The 17,900-nt window shown below is 33.4% G+C and overlaps 2 protein-coding genes across 2 annotated transcripts; both read right to left on the reverse strand.

Annotated features, from left to right (window-relative positions):
• Positions 1-316: 316 nt before the first annotated feature.
• On the reverse strand, positions 317-3,100 carry LOC116006035 (psbP domain-containing protein 6, chloroplastic). The gene is made up of 3 exons (XM_031246283.1): positions 2,692-3,100; positions 1,080-1,396; positions 317-701 (listed from the first exon to the last, which is right to left on the reverse strand). The coding sequence occupies exons 1-3, from the start codon at positions 3,005-3,007 to the stop codon at positions 531-533; spliced, it is 804 nt and encodes a 267-aa protein (XP_031102143.1). The 5' UTR covers positions 3,008-3,100; the 3' UTR covers positions 317-530.
• A 3,463-nt stretch (positions 3,101-6,563) lies between these two features.
• On the reverse strand, positions 6,564-8,399 carry LOC116007504 (cytochrome P450 94B3). The gene has a single exon (XM_031248209.1). The coding sequence runs from the start codon at positions 8,335-8,337 to the stop codon at positions 6,694-6,696; it is 1,644 nt and encodes a 547-aa protein (XP_031104069.1). The 5' UTR covers positions 8,338-8,399; the 3' UTR covers positions 6,564-6,693.
• Positions 8,400-17,900: the final 9,501 nt, after the last annotated feature.

Raw genomic sequence — 17,900 nt, forward strand, 5'->3', positions numbered from 1 at the left:
TATTCAAAAGTGGACTTTGTATAGTTCTTAAAGAGAGTCGAATTTGAAATTTGACTGAGTAACTTGCTTGAAGTTGTCTTATCCGATTGAATTTGACTGGAGTTGTCTTATTTTATCGGGGAGTCGAATTTTTACACAATTAATTGCTCGACTAATTTAGGTGGGATATCTTGTAGTTACCCAATTAATTATCCGAAATTAATTATCCGACTAATTCAGTATGTTGACTGCATTATTGTTCTCATTGCTGAATGAGACTTTGCCTGTTGGAATTATAAGCACTTATTGTGGCTGCACCACATAGAATTATTAAAAATGGCCAAGGTAAAAACCATCCATTTTGCCTGATGATCACAAAATCCTCATTGATGATGGCTGAGGAATTCAGCTTCAGTATAATGTCTATACATGCTATTATTACCAAGTACAAAATAAAGGGTAAAAACAGTGAAACTAAGGTAGACACAACAATAGGGGATTAAGCAGTGAGTTCTCTATAAACACGAGATTATGCGGTTTCTCACAAGAAACTACACTTCAAAGGAATCAAGGATGGCTTCTAAAGTTTTCTGTGATGACTGCCACTGTTTCTCGTTGGCACTGGCCACAAACAGGACAACCGTGTTTCCCTTTGCTGTTGCCTTGGCAAGGTTGTGTGATCCGGTCAGAGCATATGGAGTGTCGAGAACGTATTTGTAGTACTGCAAGTGGAACAGAAGCACAGCATTCGTCAAAACAGTATCAAGACGAGTAGATGCAGAAAACAGAACTGCATAAGCCCCTACACAGATGAAGGAATCATGGCTTCCTAAACAATTCATTCAATGCTAATACAACTGACCCTATTACACGCTGAGGCTCGATCTTATGATCTCCCATATGGAAGAGTCACTACATGCCATCTGAGCACAAGGTGCTTGGCAAGGCTGCAAGTATTTCGTTTTGCAAGAATTGAAGCTAATACATGAAATGTAAGAGATCACAAAATTGTGTTTGAACTGAACGAAAGAAAAAAGGGGAGACTTGGAGAGCATACAATATAGAAGAACTATGATTTAGAAGAGTTAGATGTCCCATACCGTCAGATCACCACGCTTCTCAATGGAAGTTTCGAGGAGTTCATCAGGGTCAAGTGTGTTCCCAGTGACAAAAGGGCCGAGAGAAGCAATGACCTTCTCAGGGGTCCCTATGTCCTCGATTGTGGCATTGGGTTTATTTGTAAGGCGTATCAAAGGAGAGGCCACCACCTGCACCTTTCCCTGCTTTTCATCCTCAAATTTCACCTCAATCCAGGGCTCGGCACACTTGGGTTGGCAGTAATTTCCAGACAATATGTTGGCTACGCGGGTCTGCTTCCATGTAGGAGGAAGCATAAACGTGTAAGGCTGCACATTTCCTGAAACCAACTAAAATCGGAGCCTCATAAGCCTATGGACAAGAGAGAAAATGACTAACATCTCTACACAAGATGAATGCAAGTCATTTGGACAGAGAAAAGAGTGACAACAGTTCATTCTGGACACTAAATATGAGATAATTTCCATTATTCTTCCAACATTTAGTTAAGCACCTTCCTCTATCCCTTCGCAACCATAGATTAAAACTTGATAACTTGCCATCCAATGTAGAGTTCAATTCCTGATTGGATAAAGCTACTTGGACCAAAAATCTTTCACCACCTAACGCGGCTCAAGTAATAAACGCATATTAGAATCATATATTGCTATTCCAGATTGTGAATGATATTAGTGAAAAATTTTGGTAGCTTGATACTTCCTGGCCCATATCTCACCCCATGTTAATTCAATCCAAATTACTTTGATTTATGGGAGAACTAACAACCCCTACCTGAAGGTGTGATCTAGGTGAAGCCTGCCTTGTGACCCTAGCCAGCAAATGATCACAATGAGGTAAATCAACTTAAGTTGTCCATAGCTGACTAGTTTGTCTACCTTGTTACCTTAGACAACTCACCACAAGGAGGTAAATGGCATAGGTCACCCATAGTTGACCGGCCTGTCTTGTGACCTAGCCAGCAAATGACCACAATGAGGTAAACCAATCTAGGTTGCCCATAGCTGACTAATCTGTCTACCTTGTTACATTAGACAACTCACCACAAGGAGGTAAATGACATAGGTCACCCATAGCTGACCAACCTGTCTTGTGACCCTAGCCAGCAAATTACCAACCAATCTAGATCATAGTTGACTGGTCTGTCTACCTTGTTACCTTAGTCAACTCACCACAAGGAGGTAAATGGCATAGGTCACCTATAGCTGACCGGCCTGTCTTGTGACCTAATGAGCAAAGGACCACAAGGAAGTAAACCAGTAATCCATAGCTGATGAGCTCAAAATAGAAAAGCCAATAGGCAGCTCCTATAGGAATTCAAGCTTGGTACTATGTGGTTACCATGCCCCTTCAATCCAACTCATTGTCTACTAAGAACTAAAACCCCTAATGCTGCTTGAGATGTTCAATTCTTTCAGTAAAAACGATCCAAACATAAACCTATCAGAAAGTATAGGGCAACAAGTTTCAAACATTGACAAAAATGGGGAATGCATAAAACCAACAACTTCAATCAGAACCCACGAAATTCTCTCAATTCACACACGAAAAGCAATAGAAACGCAAAACGGCAAAGCAACGGAAGAATGCGCATTTAACAACAGGTGCAAACGATACCTGCACGAAGAGCAGGCGTGTCCCTGGGGTCGGCTTTGAAGACGACGAAAGAAGGGTCGGTGGGCGACGGCGGGAGGTAAGACCCGACTTCGACTTCCCTGGCGGTCGACGGCGGAGGAGGAATGGCGACTAGCGGCATCAAACCCAGCCCTACATTCAACAAATCTCTTCTTGAAATGTTCGCCGTCGTCTGCTTCGAGCTCCGATGGGTTTTGACGGAGAAGGGGGAGGAAGGCGACGGTGGCTTCGGATTGGAAGTTGAAGAGGTTGCGGAGGAGAGCATGGAGGGCAGTGGCCTGGCTATTGAGATCGCCATTTTCGCTGTGCTTGAGCTTGCGGGCTGCTTTCGATTTGGGAGGATGAAATGAGGTGGTTGTACTCCCGCTATTATCCGTTTTGGATGAGGTTTGTCGGAATCATTAAGGTATACGGATCGGAGTATTTATTTAGAGGAAAAACATAAATGAAAAAATAGTATATGTAAAATTTTAATGTAGTTCACATAAACAAAATAAGGAGTAACATATTACGGACATTGATTGGAGAAATTATTAAGGTGGGTGTTGCGAAATTACTAAATTGTCCATGCTTTTAACATTAGTTAGTGAGAAATCTGACCGGAGGACTACATTGACTAAGGTTTAAGACTATTAGCGACTCAATTAACTAAAATTGACAATGGGGGATAACATTGCAGATTGGACAATAATTGTGGACCAAAAGTGCGATTTTCTCTTTTTGTTATTCTAGTAGACTCCACAAAAAACTTATATTTGTATGGGCTCATCAAATTTTCTCTTATCTCCCCTCTTTCCTCCATCTCAACATTGAGAAATTTCAAAAAAAATCATTGATGGTGTTGCTCTTATCTCATACGAGAAAAAAGCTAGGAAGGCAAAATATGATGTGACATATCAATCATTTAGGAATAGGTAGAGTGGTGGTCTAGTGGCATTAAACCCTTCCCTTTATACGGGAGGTGGTGGGTTCGAGCCTTAGTGGAGTCATGATTTTCATATTTGTTCTAGGGGAGGGGGGCATGCACCTTGCCCAAAGTATTGATTTTTTATTTTTAAAATTCCTTAAAAACCACTCAAACGCATTTTATTAGTTTAAAAAGATTTGTCTTACCAATTTTGATTTAGGTCTAAACCAATTTTTTTAAATGTAAATAATAATAATAATAAAAAAAGAAAATTTATAATGTCATGAATTATAATATAGAATAGTTTATAAAGTTGTATCATGTGCTTTGTTAAAGATACATAAGAACAACTTCAATTGTTCAAACCCAAAATGAGTTTTTTTGTGAGACCGTTTCCATGAAAAACAAAACAAAATGTTCACGAGGTGGTCACCAAGCCAGGCCACCCTTATGTAGTCAATGAGCACCAGTTCTTTTCTTTTCTTTTTTTGAGCACAGAAAATACTTAAAACATTGTAAGTTTAAAAACAATTTTTCCTCTCATCTCTCATCTAACTAAGCATGCTTACAAAAATTCATCTATTGGGAATGCTCAAGGGAAAAAAAAATAATTTATAACGTACAATATATATACAACTTAACAAATAAGATTACATCATGAAATTTTTTATAATAATAGATTTTAAGTGTCGTAACAACACACTTTAAAATATTTCTCCGTATGTTCTAAGTTCTAAGTTCTAACACATCATGCCATCAATATCGATGGTCAAATGCATTTATTTATTTTGCATGATAATATAATGACATCATATTATGAACCATCAACTTAAGGACTCTTCATCATGCATATGCTAGTAAAGCAAAATTTGTATGAACTTACTTTGGGTTAGTTGATTAGTTGAGTCATGCGTAGCTTAGATTAAACAAAGTCTAGATTGTTCTACGTCTAAGAGAGATAAAAACAAATCAAACAATATAATATTAATACAATTGTAATCTTTTGTTTGGTTAATTATAAACAATAATTACGCTCACAATTAGTAATAAATGACGATGATAATGATGCTTATAGGTGTGTGATTGCGATTAGGGGTAAATTCATATTTTTAAAACCGAATTGGACCGTCTTAATTTTGGTTATGATTTTTAAAAATTGTAAGCTTATCAATATTGATTTTATGTACTCGAAAAAAAAATATTATATTGATTTTATAGTTTAATGACAAGAGTGAGACTCTTATAGGAAGTTTATAAAATCATAAATAAGGTGTTTACTATTTTATACTCAATAGTCAATATGTTGATGAGGTGGTAGGCTTTAAGATTATCTAATTAACCAAAATAATTTCGGTTAACCATTACTCGAAGTAAGTTTGTTCAACTAACTTTTTAAAAGTTTAAAAAAAATATTGTTTAATTTTCTTTTTAATTCACTGACATAGTCAAAATAGTAATAAATAAAAGTAAAATATATTTTTATATATGTATACATATATTTTATAAAATATATTAAATATCTATATATATACCATATAAACAATTGGTTAATTCGTTAGGTCAATTGAATTAATTGATCGAATTGAAATATAATTCAATTTGGTTAATTAAGTAAATTATATTTTGGCTAGACAATATTTTTTAATATAAAAAGATAGAACAAGAATCGTGAAAAAGCTACCCTAATAACATCTTTATTATTTATTGTTATTTATTATAGCCCAAAGATTTACTATTAGAATTGGATCTTGTAACATTTTCAGAAAGAGAATTACAAAGGTGCTAAGGAGTATGGCAAATCTGTATAGTTGTTAGTATTGTCTACCTTTTCTCCAATCCATGGTGTAATGATTGTTCTCCCAACTAGTAATTAAGTTGTGATGCATGGCCCATAGCTCAACAACCAAACACACTACTACGTCAACCCCCAATCTTGTACTTCATCATGCATCTTATTATAAGACTTCACCTGCTACTTCTTCCATAGGTTGCTCCTTAGCGATCGATACCATTCACATTAACCTTAAAAAAAAATAAAAAAAAAATCTTTCGATCTAAGTCACCGAATCAAGTACTCATCATACTTAACTGACATCAGACATGTGCATTATTTTATCCCCGGTAATAGTTTATCAGTCTATTTTGACATATTTAATCACTATTAGCTGTTTGACTTGATTAAACAATTAAAATTTAAAAAGTTTTTTTTTCAATCATTTTTTTAAAAGCAATTTTGCATGTAATCAACTATCAACTAGCTAATTTACCAAACATTATTCTTTCGATCAGCTTTTTGAGAAGGGTCACACTTGTGTGAGACCGTCTCACGGATCCTTATTCGTGAGACTGGTCGGGTCGGGTCGGGTCGAAACAACATGCAAATGTCATACTTATATGCTCAAATGTAATACTAATCAATAATACAATTTTTGTTACTTATAAGGGTAAATGTAATACTTTTTTCATGTTGACAGGTGCCCCTTACTTATAAGGGAAAATATAACACTTTTGAGGAAAAATGTAATACTTTTAAATCGAAATGTAAAAGTATTGTATTTTCCCTTAAAAGTATTACATTTACCCTTATAAGTAACAAAAAACATTTACCCTTATAAGTAACAAAAAATTTATTCCTGATTAGTATTGCATTTGGCATATAAGTATAACATTTGTGCATATAAGTATTACATTTGCATCTTGACCCGACCCGACCCGTCTCACGGTAAGACAGTCTAACACAAGTTTTTGCCTTTTGAAAAAAGTCATATCAACTATCTGTTAACTAATACTAATGCTATCAACTAATCAAACTTACTAACTCAATCAACTAACAGCTATTTACTAAACACTCCATATACATTTGATTAATAATGCGAGTAGATGAATATTATGCAGTGATTTTAGTAGAGTCATCATTTCTCATATATAAGCACAATCAAGAAAAGAATTTGAGAATGATTAAACCTTTGCTAGATCACATCAAATAATGAAGACAAAAACTATTAACACTATATATAATAACCAAATCATGGCATCATTAAGCTCACAAATATAATAATTAACCACAATAACATACATTAACACACTAACTCATCATCTTTTCTCTCCTTAACCTTCACAAGCAACCCACCCTTCATCCTAAGAGTCAAAGACAACACAAAATCAGGAACCTTTCCCTTCTCCTCCGACAACACCTCAATCTCAAACCTCTCCAGAATCGAAGCCGCAATGCCTTTCATCTGAATGTACGCCATTTCCTTCCCCAGACACATTCTGGGCCCACCGTGGAACACCGGAAATCGGAACGGACTTTCCGGCCGGTACTCCCCATTCTCCGCCAGCCACCTCTCCGGCTTGTACTCGCAGCAATCTTTCCCCCAAATGCTCTCCATTCTCCCCATGGCGTACGTGTGATACGTGGCGAACCAGCCTTGTCCGACGAACGTGCCGTCCGGCATGACGTCATCTTCCAGGCAGGCCTTCGTGTCCACCGGCACCGGCGGGTACAGCCTCATCGCCTCCGAGATCGCCGCGTGGAGATAGTGCATCTCTCGCAGGTCGTCTAAGGTGTAGTGTGATGATTCTCCGGTTTTGTGAAGTCGGACTTTTTTGATGTCTTTTAGGATGGTGTGTTCCACGTCTGGCCGAGAGGATAGTAGCCAGAAGAACCATGTTAGGGCCGAGGACGTAGTGTCCCGGCCCGCCAAGATGAAACTGATCACAATATCTCTGAGATACATGGGGGTATATTCCTCCGTAGTACCCATGAATCTTGATAATAAATCCTCACCAGTTTTTCCAGATAGCTCTGGCTGATAATCAACTGAGCTGTCCGTGTGAGCGGGATGCTTGATTCTTGATAATAAATCCTCACCAGTTTTTCCAGACAGCTCTGAGCTGTAACCAACTGATCTATCCGTGCGGGCCCGATGTTTGATTCTGGCCAAGATGATCTCATCAGCGAATTTGTGTACGATCTGAATTGATTTTTGCAATTTTCGCTCCGATCCTATGTTAAGGAATTTCTTGATTCTGTAAAAAAACGGCAAAGCGTACATGAATCTACCGGAGCTGAGAGTCGCGGCGTCCTCAAAAGCCTGCATGAATTCGCCGGATTTATTCCCGTCCCCGCCCAAACATCCTGGATCGACGTTAAACGCGACTTTACAAATATTATCAAACGCGAATCTTTCAAGGATGTCCTGGACATCAAGAACAGAGTCTCCCTCTGCCGCGTCTCTAAGGATGGGAATCAGACGGGTATGGAGCTCCATATTGGCCGTTTCCATGGCGAAATTCCGGAGCGATCGGGTACTAAACTCATAGCTCGCAGTTTTCCTTTGGGTCCTCCACTGATCCCCGTCGGAATTGAAAATCCCGGCCCCGAGGAAATCCTGGAGAAGGGATATAAACCGGTCGCCTTTGGGGTAATTTTGGAAATTGGCCTTGAGCATGTGCTCCACGTTGAGCGGATTAGCGGTCATGACGCCGTGCACTTTTCCGGGGCGGCGGAATACGGCGGTGTTGGTGGGGCAGGCGGCGAGGACGTCGGTGGACCAGTCGAGAAAGCGGTGGCGGTTCTTGATGAATCCCGGTAATGCTCCGACTAAAGGGTAGAATTTGAAGCCGGGTTTAGTGGGTTTCTGGTGTTTTAGGAAGATGATGATGAAGAATAGGAAGGGGATGAGTGAGAGGAGGAAGTGGAAGAAGAAGAGTTCCATATCTGTGCGGCTGAGAATGGAGACAGGATAGAGTTGAGTTGTGCAGTGCAAAATAACAAATCTTGGCTGAATATATCGTGGGAATATTGCCCGATTGATAGAAAGTTAAGTTACCGATGAATCAGGGATGACATGGAACTGGCCAATCCAGTTGTGTTGGTCGGGTTGGTTGAGTTTTAAATTTGACTAGATGTATTAGCGATTTAACAGAGTAGTAATTTTTTTTTTTTAAAATATAAGCCAATCAGTTATAGGCGACATTTGTTGGTTTAATTCAGCGTGATCTTTTATTGGCTAAAGTTACAACGGATTTTCACCCATAATGTATAGGCCCTGTTTGGTAAAATGACTATTAGCTGATTGTATTTTTTTTTTGTGAGGAGAGGGACTCGGAGGTCCCTATAAATTATCGCCTTCTACTAAAAGCAATGCCTTGTGTGTCCCGTGTAATGAGAACAGTTAGCTGATTGTTTTAGAAGTTATGATTAGTTGATAATATTAATTGATTATAGAAAGGCGCTCGCTAAATTAGTTGTTAGTTGAACGCTGTTTGGTTTAGTTTCTTTTCTCGAAAAGCTAATTGAAAAAATTGTTTTGAGTAACTTTTTTGGTCAAATAAGCTAAAATTAACTAATAGGCTGATTATTTACTATGACCATATTCAGATAGTAGTTGTTGACCTTTTCTAAATCAAAGTGGAACAAGTACACTATTTAGTTAATATTATATATTTGGACTTTTTCTTAAAGTGGGACAAGTACACTGTTTAGTTAATATTATATATTTGATCTTTGGATTTGTATATACTTCAACATGATAAGTAAAAAATTATTTAAGATTGACAAGACACTGAATTATACGTTTAGATATGTTTAATATTACATTTTTGTTAAATACATAATGAATTTCGTGAGTGTACGTTATAGTTAAAATTGTCAATTTGGAGCTAATTAAGGGAGAAAATAATGTATAGTACTGGGTGTATTTGAAGCAGTCATTTACACTTATAATTTATTCCATGTGGCAATATCACCATCACTAATTGTAGACTACTGTAATCTTATCTTCTAGATGATATTATTAAAGTTTTTTTTTTTTGAAAAATATTATTAAAGTTTCATCGTAATGCACTTAAAAAGTAGTGTTTTTTAGAGGAAAAAAACTCACAATCATTAATTAAAGATGTATAATAAGTAAGTCTCACTCATATATAATAGTATGAGAATTATTGTTGACATTGAATTTGTGATAATCATGTGATATAGATAAACAATTGATATCATTATCATTATTATCAATTTTATTTATAACAAATCTTATTCCTATTAAATAAATAAATTCAACACCTATTTTTGAGAAAAAGGATCAAATGTTGAACTTTATATAAAAAGTCAATTAGGTCTATAAATTTTTAAAATTTACATTTAAAAGCATCAACGTTTCATTTTCGTGCATCTGAGATTTTTTTTTTTGAATGCTACTGACTCTATTATATTGTAGTATCTGTTCATCTATATTTTCTCAACGATCTCATGACATCTCATATGAGAGACTGATAGAGTCACTACATGCCATATGAGCACAATGTACTTGGCATTTGATATTATCATATCTCTACTTGTTAACTTTCGTTCAGGTATGTTTCAAAAAAAAAAAAAAAAAAAAANAAAAACACTGGGTCGTTGCTTGTTGGGCCAATCTTGTTGGCCCTATACTTTGGTGGGTTGAGCCTTGTTGGGCCAACTCTAGTCCTTTGGTCTTTTTACATCAATCATTATTAGTTGTTATGCCATGGACTCAGGTCCACCTTGCAAGTAGACCTGAGTCCATATTCACAATTTCATAATTTTATGTTCACAATTTTATAATTTTATGTTCACAATGTCATAGCTTTACGTTCACAATTTTATAATTCTATGGTCAACAGTATAACACAATTTTTGAATTTATATAACAAAATTGTGAATATTGAGTAATGTAATTTTGTATATTGAGATCTAAAACTGTGAATACAGAGTTTTAAATTTGTGAATATAGAATTCTAAAATTGTGAACATAGAGTTTTGCATTTGTGAACATAGAGGTGGACCCGGGTCCATATCATAATTTGTCAATCACTATTGCATGGATCGTGGTTTATACAGTTGTGTGGACTACAATCTAAAAAAACATAAAATAGAGTACATTATTTTAACTCATAAAATACATTATTCTAACTTATAAAATACATTATCTTACCCCAAAAGATTAATTATTCTAATAAATAAAACGAGTGGAGCAAGAAACTTTTTTAATGTCAAAACGACGTTGTTTTGGACCGTGGTCTACACAATAATTTACATTTTTTTTTACATCTGTCTACTTACCTAATAATTAAGGGTAACACTTGTGTGAGATAGATAGTCTCACGGATACTTATTCATGAGGTGAGACAGGTCGAATCAACATGCAAATGTAATAATTATATAAGTAAATGTAATACTAAATCAGAAATAAAATGTTTGTTACTTATAAGAGAAAACATAATACTTTTGACGATAAATGTAATACTTTTACATTTAAAAGTAAAAGTATATATTACATTTTTTCTAAAGCATATTATATTTTTTTCATAAATATAAGCAATAAATATTTTATTCTTGATTTATCATTACATTTGCTAGTATAAGTATTACATTTCATATTGACCCGACTCGTCTTACGGACAAGGATCCACGAGATGGTCTCACACAATACTTGTCTGTGAGACAGTCTCATACAAATTTTTGCCAATAATTAATTATACAAAACATTTTTAACTACCATCAGTAACAGTAACTAGCTTAACAACTCTTAATTTTCTATTCCTAGATTATAACTTTTCAGTTAGGCTTCTTAAATAGAGCCTTATTTTTTTTTTTTTTTGAAATAAAATAGAGCCTTATTAGTTCAAGAAATATTTTTATCGGTTACCTTGTTTAGTGAAAACGTGAGATTAATTTTACATTTATAATACACTTTGTTATTGTGACAACTAATTTTTTTTTTAATTATGATACATAAATTTACTTAAGATTTATATAATCAAATGATACATTTTATTACTACATCACGACGTAAATATGAAGAGGTAAATTTAGAATAAAAATTTAACATTTTTTCATAAAGATATTGTATATATCCCTTAATTTTGGGCATATTCATGGAATGGACCTCAATGGATTTGAGCTTACAGGCTTGGATCTAGTGTTATAGAATATTGACAAAATGGGCTCTAAAAATACAATATTTGAATTGGATGGGTGTTATATGATATTTAGGCAAAAATTACACACAGCTTCAAGGTTTCCATATCGTTATACGGTGGACTATGATATACACAATTGTGTGGATCATAGTAAAAAAATATATATCGTCATTTTTTAAGTAAAAAGAAATGGACACGATCGCGGTTACTAATCACGTATTTATAATATGCTCATAATAAAATGAGACTACAATGTATGTAAAATAAAATGAGTAACTACTCGTCTTACATATTGAGTGTATATTGTCAAATGAAACTATAGTTGATTTAGAATGTTATTTTAGTTATGTCGTAATGAAACTATAGTGTATCTAAACTGAAACTGACTAACATGTCTCATATATTAAGTGCACATTTATCAAATGAAACTATAGTTGAATTAAAATGATACATTAATTAGTTGTATTGTAATGAAACTACACTGTGAATAAAATGAAACTGAATACCAGGTCTCACATATCGAGTGTATATTATCAAATGAAACTGTATGTTATATCAAAATGATACTTTAGTTATACTGTAATGAAACTACAATGTATATAAAATGAAACTGAGTAACAAATTTCACATATTTGAGTGTATATTGCCCATAAATTGTAATTGAATTAAAATTATACTTTAGTGATGTTGTAATAATAAAACTACAATGTGTATAAAAAGAAATTCAATACAAGTCTCGCATATTAAGTGTATAATGTCAAATAAAACTGTAGTTAAATCAAAATGATATTTTAGTTGTGCTGTAATAAAACTACAATGTACATAAAATTAAATTGAATACGCCATAAAAAATAGGGAGTAATTATTAGTTGGACCATGATCCACAGTATAATTCGCACATACATGTTTACAAGGTAATTAAGCAAAGTCCAAAGCTATCAAACATCAGTTTGAAGATTCATTTTGTTCATTGATTTCATTATAATATTTTATATTTTATGAGAAAATCTCGTTATCTAAAAGTATATGAGTGAAATCAATAAGAAGTAAATCAGCTTAAACTAATACACAATTTTTATAGAGAGTCAACTTGAAACCTTATAATGCATCAAAAAAAAAACTTTAAACCTTATAATTCTCAAGTAAATTGTTCGACCCAGTAAATTCCAAGAGAAGATAAGGCAAGCAGTCAATTCAGCCTGACCAAACAATATATATGTTCATTCAAATTGATAAATTAAACATGACAACATGAAAGCAGAAATAAAGAAAAAAAATTAAAAAAAGAAAGATACAAAGACGAGTAAAAGAAACTTTTCATCTTCATAAGATAAACCCTAAACCAAATAATTAAAATTGTTTTCTTATGATTCTAACTTTTACCACTATTTTGGTCCACAACACTCAAAAAGTACATTCAGCTGAATCTCAATGATTCACATGGCACACAAATGTAAAGCAGAGGAGTAATACCGGGACAATTCTAACTCGGATAGTTGACTTGATAAAAGTTATAAATTTCTCTTCATGAGAGTTTGTCTTATTAACTTTCTCGGTTTGAACTGGTTAGCTATGAGTAATTTAGATTAATTTATCTCACTGTGATCCTTTCTCGGTTAGAATCACAAGACGCATTTCCTTCATAAATGGTATTAACTTAAAATTTATATAGTACTCTGTGTAATTTCAAATTTATACTATTAAATTGCCAAGTATTCTAATGATTGCCAATGACCTTGTGGTCTAGTGGCATCCAGTTGCACCCCATGTTGGAGGGGGCAAGTTTGAGCCTCAGTGGAGGTGGTGCTGACTCATTTTGCTTTAATAGGTTGAGAAAGTAGTTTATGAACAGATACTACATTGTAACCGAGTTAGTAGTATTAAAAAAAAAAGTATTTTAATGACTATACAAATTGAAGTTCTTAAATATAAATTAAATAGATTTTTAATTAATCATATTTTTTTTTAGTTCACCATAAATAGATATATTTGATTAAAGTGAAGCTCAAAAGAGATAATTTTTTTTTTTTCATATTATGAAACCTTTTAATGCCATTTATTTGAAAACAAAATCGATCACTTTTGAAAAAACTATATATTTTATTCAACTTTATTAGTAATTCCAAGAAAAAATGAATATTGGCATTGAAAGGGACAACCGAGTGGCGAGTGTTTAGAGTATGATATTCGTATCAAAATATAGGTCATCGGTTTAATTATTCAATATGATTTAATTACCTCTCTATCGTAGTTTGTGGGCTATTGCACATGAGCATGATTTACCCCGCACACACATTCATATAATAAATTTGGGTTTCTCTAATCATACCAAAAAGAAAAAAAGAATAGTTTTCAAAAAGAAAAATTGAATTAGTATCAACATTGCTATTGCCATTTTTTTTTCTTTTATTAAAATAATAGTTTTTATTGATAAAAGAATAAAATCACAAGTTTTGCATGGTTAAGGCCTTAAGGGGCTTTTGGCATAGAGATAGATTTGTGTATATTCCCAATATCACATCAATTGATATTATGGACTTTCAGACAATCAATTTGTACAGGCCATTATATTTATTTTTTGTAATACTTGTATCCAAGTCATCTTTGACTACTTTTTTATTTGAAATATTCTCCCTTCTTTGATCTCTCTCCATTTAATTCTCATCCCAAATAAAAAAATTCTCTCGACCACAGTTAGTTAAACACATGTTCAATTCAAAGTCAGTCTATTAATTTTTGGAAAAATTATGAATACGTAAAGTACTAAATTAAAGTCTAACGAGGTTGATTAGTGCGTGCAAAAAAAAAGAAAAAAAAGAAAAAAAAAAAAAGAAAAGTTATTAAACCGCAAAGGACAAAAGTCCAAGAGTTGATGCATGATAGAAATTAATAAATATCTCCTTTATTTTGCATGATATGTTTGACTACCACTGTTATGTGCCATTATATATATGGACCTTTTGCAATAATTCAATGCTTTTTGGCTGAAGTATAGGCACACATAACACCTAGGATTAGTGTGATTGTCTTCTGTTTTTTAGGAATAATGTAATAATTAAAGGTTTTGGTTCCTTAAAGAAAGTGGAAAAGAATGATCTGATTGCCATTTGCCAAAGGTTCTTTTGTTAAAAAAAAAAAAAGACAGTAAAATGAAAAGTATTTGCACATGCATTATTCTTTTTAATTAGTTGATACAATGATTACCAATTACAACTTAATGATTATTTATCATGATCAAGTGCTTTTCATTGAGTTAAAAGTTATAGCATTTGATAGTAGAATGTTGGACTCCCCGGCCAAACCAACGCCCATCAATCCTTGAGTCCAAGTTTTTTCAGAATCAAACGCTTACCACTATACCAAAAGATATAATTAGTAGCGAAGTTAGTTACAACAACTTTATTTCTTTATACTTGTGTAGCAACCAATACCATGTTCCAATGGCGAGATGATGGCCTTGGCCCTGCAAGCATTTCCCAACGATCCCCGAGTCCAAGCTTTGTTAGAATCAAATGCTCGTCCCATTTTATATGTCTGGTTCAGTTAACCAGGATTGATTGGAGTTATTTTTAATTTAATTTTTCATAATATTAAGTTTAATGTTAGTATACACAATTTATATATTTAGAAACTACACTAAAATTATTATTAAACATAAAAAAATCAAATTTAATTTAAAAATGAATACAAAATACAAAGGAAAATAAACAATTTAGAAAGAGTCGGTTTGACCAATGAATAATAAGTAAGACATATAGAATGAGATAGAGGGAGTATTAATCAGTAGGTTGGGTTTAGTTTCACAAAAGAAAAACTTTAGTTTTGAAGTGATGTGAAAATATGAAGCAGTGAAGCATTCGACTTTAGAGTTGCATGCAGCACGGCTTGTCGTCTCGTATTAAACTTAGCAGCAAACATGAGTGGATGAATTATTGGAAACGCCACACGACAATTGTATGGAAGATCCACAAGTACGATAATCTTTTTTTTAATAATACTTTTTTGTCACAATTTCAACTTTAATTGACGACTAAAGTGGGGATATATGCAAGGCAAAAAAATTGCATCTTCCTGTCTCCCCTACCCAACCCCTCTCAAGAGATCCACATTAGTTATATAATTTCTTTTTTCTTGCTTTTGATCTCTCAAACTTTTATAAAATTTTCACTAATATTCTTTAAATTTTGAAAAGTATATTTGATAGATATATTGGAGAGAATTCCAGAGCAAATGAACCCGAAGGGGCTTCAAGTCATACCCAGCTTGGAGGAGATCGACCCGTAGTGGACCACTCGAGCCAATTAATTCTATCAATATTATATTCCATCACTGCTTAAAAACCTCAAATATGATCTAAAATCACCATGTGTACAACATTAATTAATTCAGGCGTTGAAAAATATATTTACTTTAATATTTTAGATGCAATGCAATGTATAAGCTAAGTATAATGAAATTACACTGCTTAAAAACCTCAAATTTCTGCCCACCATCCAGGAGATTTGGTTGTGACGGACATTCCAATCACTACTTTTGGTATCAACAAAAGCCCTTAATAGTTTTGATCATGAATCAAATTAAAGTGATTGAAATTTTTGATCAATTTTTCGGTGATAAAAAAGTTTGGTCACATAAGAAACGACATGAACCCTAATACTTTGACCACCTAGTGATTGAAAAGTGATCTGACTAGAAATTTTGATCATTAGGTGATCGAAAATGAATGAGTGATGTTAACATAGAATGAATTGGGCAAATCAAGAGAAGTGATATTGGTGTTAATATCTTGTAACTCAATATAAATTACAGAGTATGATATTGCGAAAACTCGATATATATATATATATAGATTAAGGACCTATATATATATATATATATATATATATATATATATATATATATATATAAAGTAATGTCCAATTGAAATTTAGATTTGTGAAAGAGGATGGTTTGAGATGATATTGTGTATGTAGGAGTGTAAGACAACCTCTTTGACATGATTTAGGACTCTTTGTTATCATCTTCAGTACAGTTCTTCCTAGCTGTAATAATAGACTTACTTTTGTAGTAAGTTTTGTCCATTTTAAACTAAAACATAAAGGTCAAGTGTCCCATGAGTTGAGTGGTTGATCTAATGGACCAAATGGGTTACCCCTTCAAGTGGAGTAAGCATGACTGGAATATAGGGGTAGGTGTAGGGGCATGGTAGATAGGGATAGGATTATTTGAGTAGGCTAGTGGGTTATTAGTTGATTACACAATAGTTCAAATTAAAGAGATGATTATTTTTTTAATGAAAATAAAATATTTGATGTATCTATATATCCCTTGTGCTCAGATGACATGTAGTGACTTTCCTATATGAGAGGTCATGAGATCGAGCCTTAGTGGATGCAATATTGACTTTGTGTGCAAATTTTACATAGTTAAGTGATATAGTAGCCAAATTTTACATAGTTAAGTGATATAGTAGCTGATGACTAATTTGAGAATTATGAAATAGTTAAGGGATCATTTTGACTATTAGCTCTTAATCTCTCGGCCTTAGGTTGAGCACATACACACAATTCAAGCGAATTGCAATCGCAGTGGCACTTCAATTCGTTTTTTAATAAAATAACCACGTAAATATTTAAATTCCAATTTTTGTAATTCTGACAAATTAAACACTTTCATATATGATAACTACAAGCCACTTCTTCTTAGCTTGTCATTCTTTTGTCCTTTTATTGACCTAGCTTCTTTTAAAGAAAATTGGTATATATAAGAAAAAAACAACAGCAAATTGCAAATATGTTGATATAAATAGAATTCACTTGTATAAGTGAGAAAAAATGACAGAGGATAAAATATCACTTACAAATAATCTATATCATATATTGCATTATTACAAAATGCAACTTGCATGCATGCAATGTTTGTTGAGACATGCAGTCAATGATGTTGTTCAAAAAGAGATGGACGACAACATAGGCCACTTGATTCCATCCATAATTAACAAGTTGACAGTACAGTGCATATATAGATACATAGTTATCCTCCTTTGTACCAAAAAAAATAAAAAATAAAATAAAATAATAGATACATAGTTATCCTCCCAAAAGAAAGGAATACGTACCATATATACAATATTTTTTTTAAATTAATATTTGAAAATTAGATACATACATATCATTCATGCCAGGAATATAACACTAGCATTGTCCCCAAGGAATTTTTTTTTATTTTTTACTTTTTATTTTTTATTTTTTTGTAAGTAGACTCACACACACCCTGTTACATCTGCGGCCAAGCCCCCCATTTTTGGGATCCAAAAATTTTAAATATTATATGTATA

This window comes from Ipomoea triloba, chromosome 15 (assembly GCF_003576645.1).
Source record: "Ipomoea triloba cultivar NCNSP0323 chromosome 15, ASM357664v1".
Taxonomy (NCBI): Eukaryota; Viridiplantae; Streptophyta; class Magnoliopsida; order Solanales; family Convolvulaceae; genus Ipomoea; species Ipomoea triloba.

Bases quoted from the DNA above. Each gene is read 5' to 3' on its own strand.
- LOC116007504 (XM_031248209.1), bottom strand. From the start codon at position 8,337: ATGGAACTCTTCTTCTTCCACTTCCTCCTCTCACTCATCCCCTTCCTA.
- LOC116006035 (XM_031246283.1), bottom strand. From the start codon at position 3,007: ATGGCGATCTCAATAGCCAGGCCACTGCCCTCCATGCTCTCCTCCGCA. The intron at 1,397-2,691 runs GTATCGTTTGCA...AGTTGGTTTCAG, and splicing joins CACGCCTGCTCTTCGTGCAG to GAAATGTGCAGCCTTACACG. The intron at 702-1,079 runs GTATGGGACATC...TTCCACTTGCAG, and splicing joins AGAAGCGTGGTGATCTGACG to TACTACAAATACGTTCTCGA.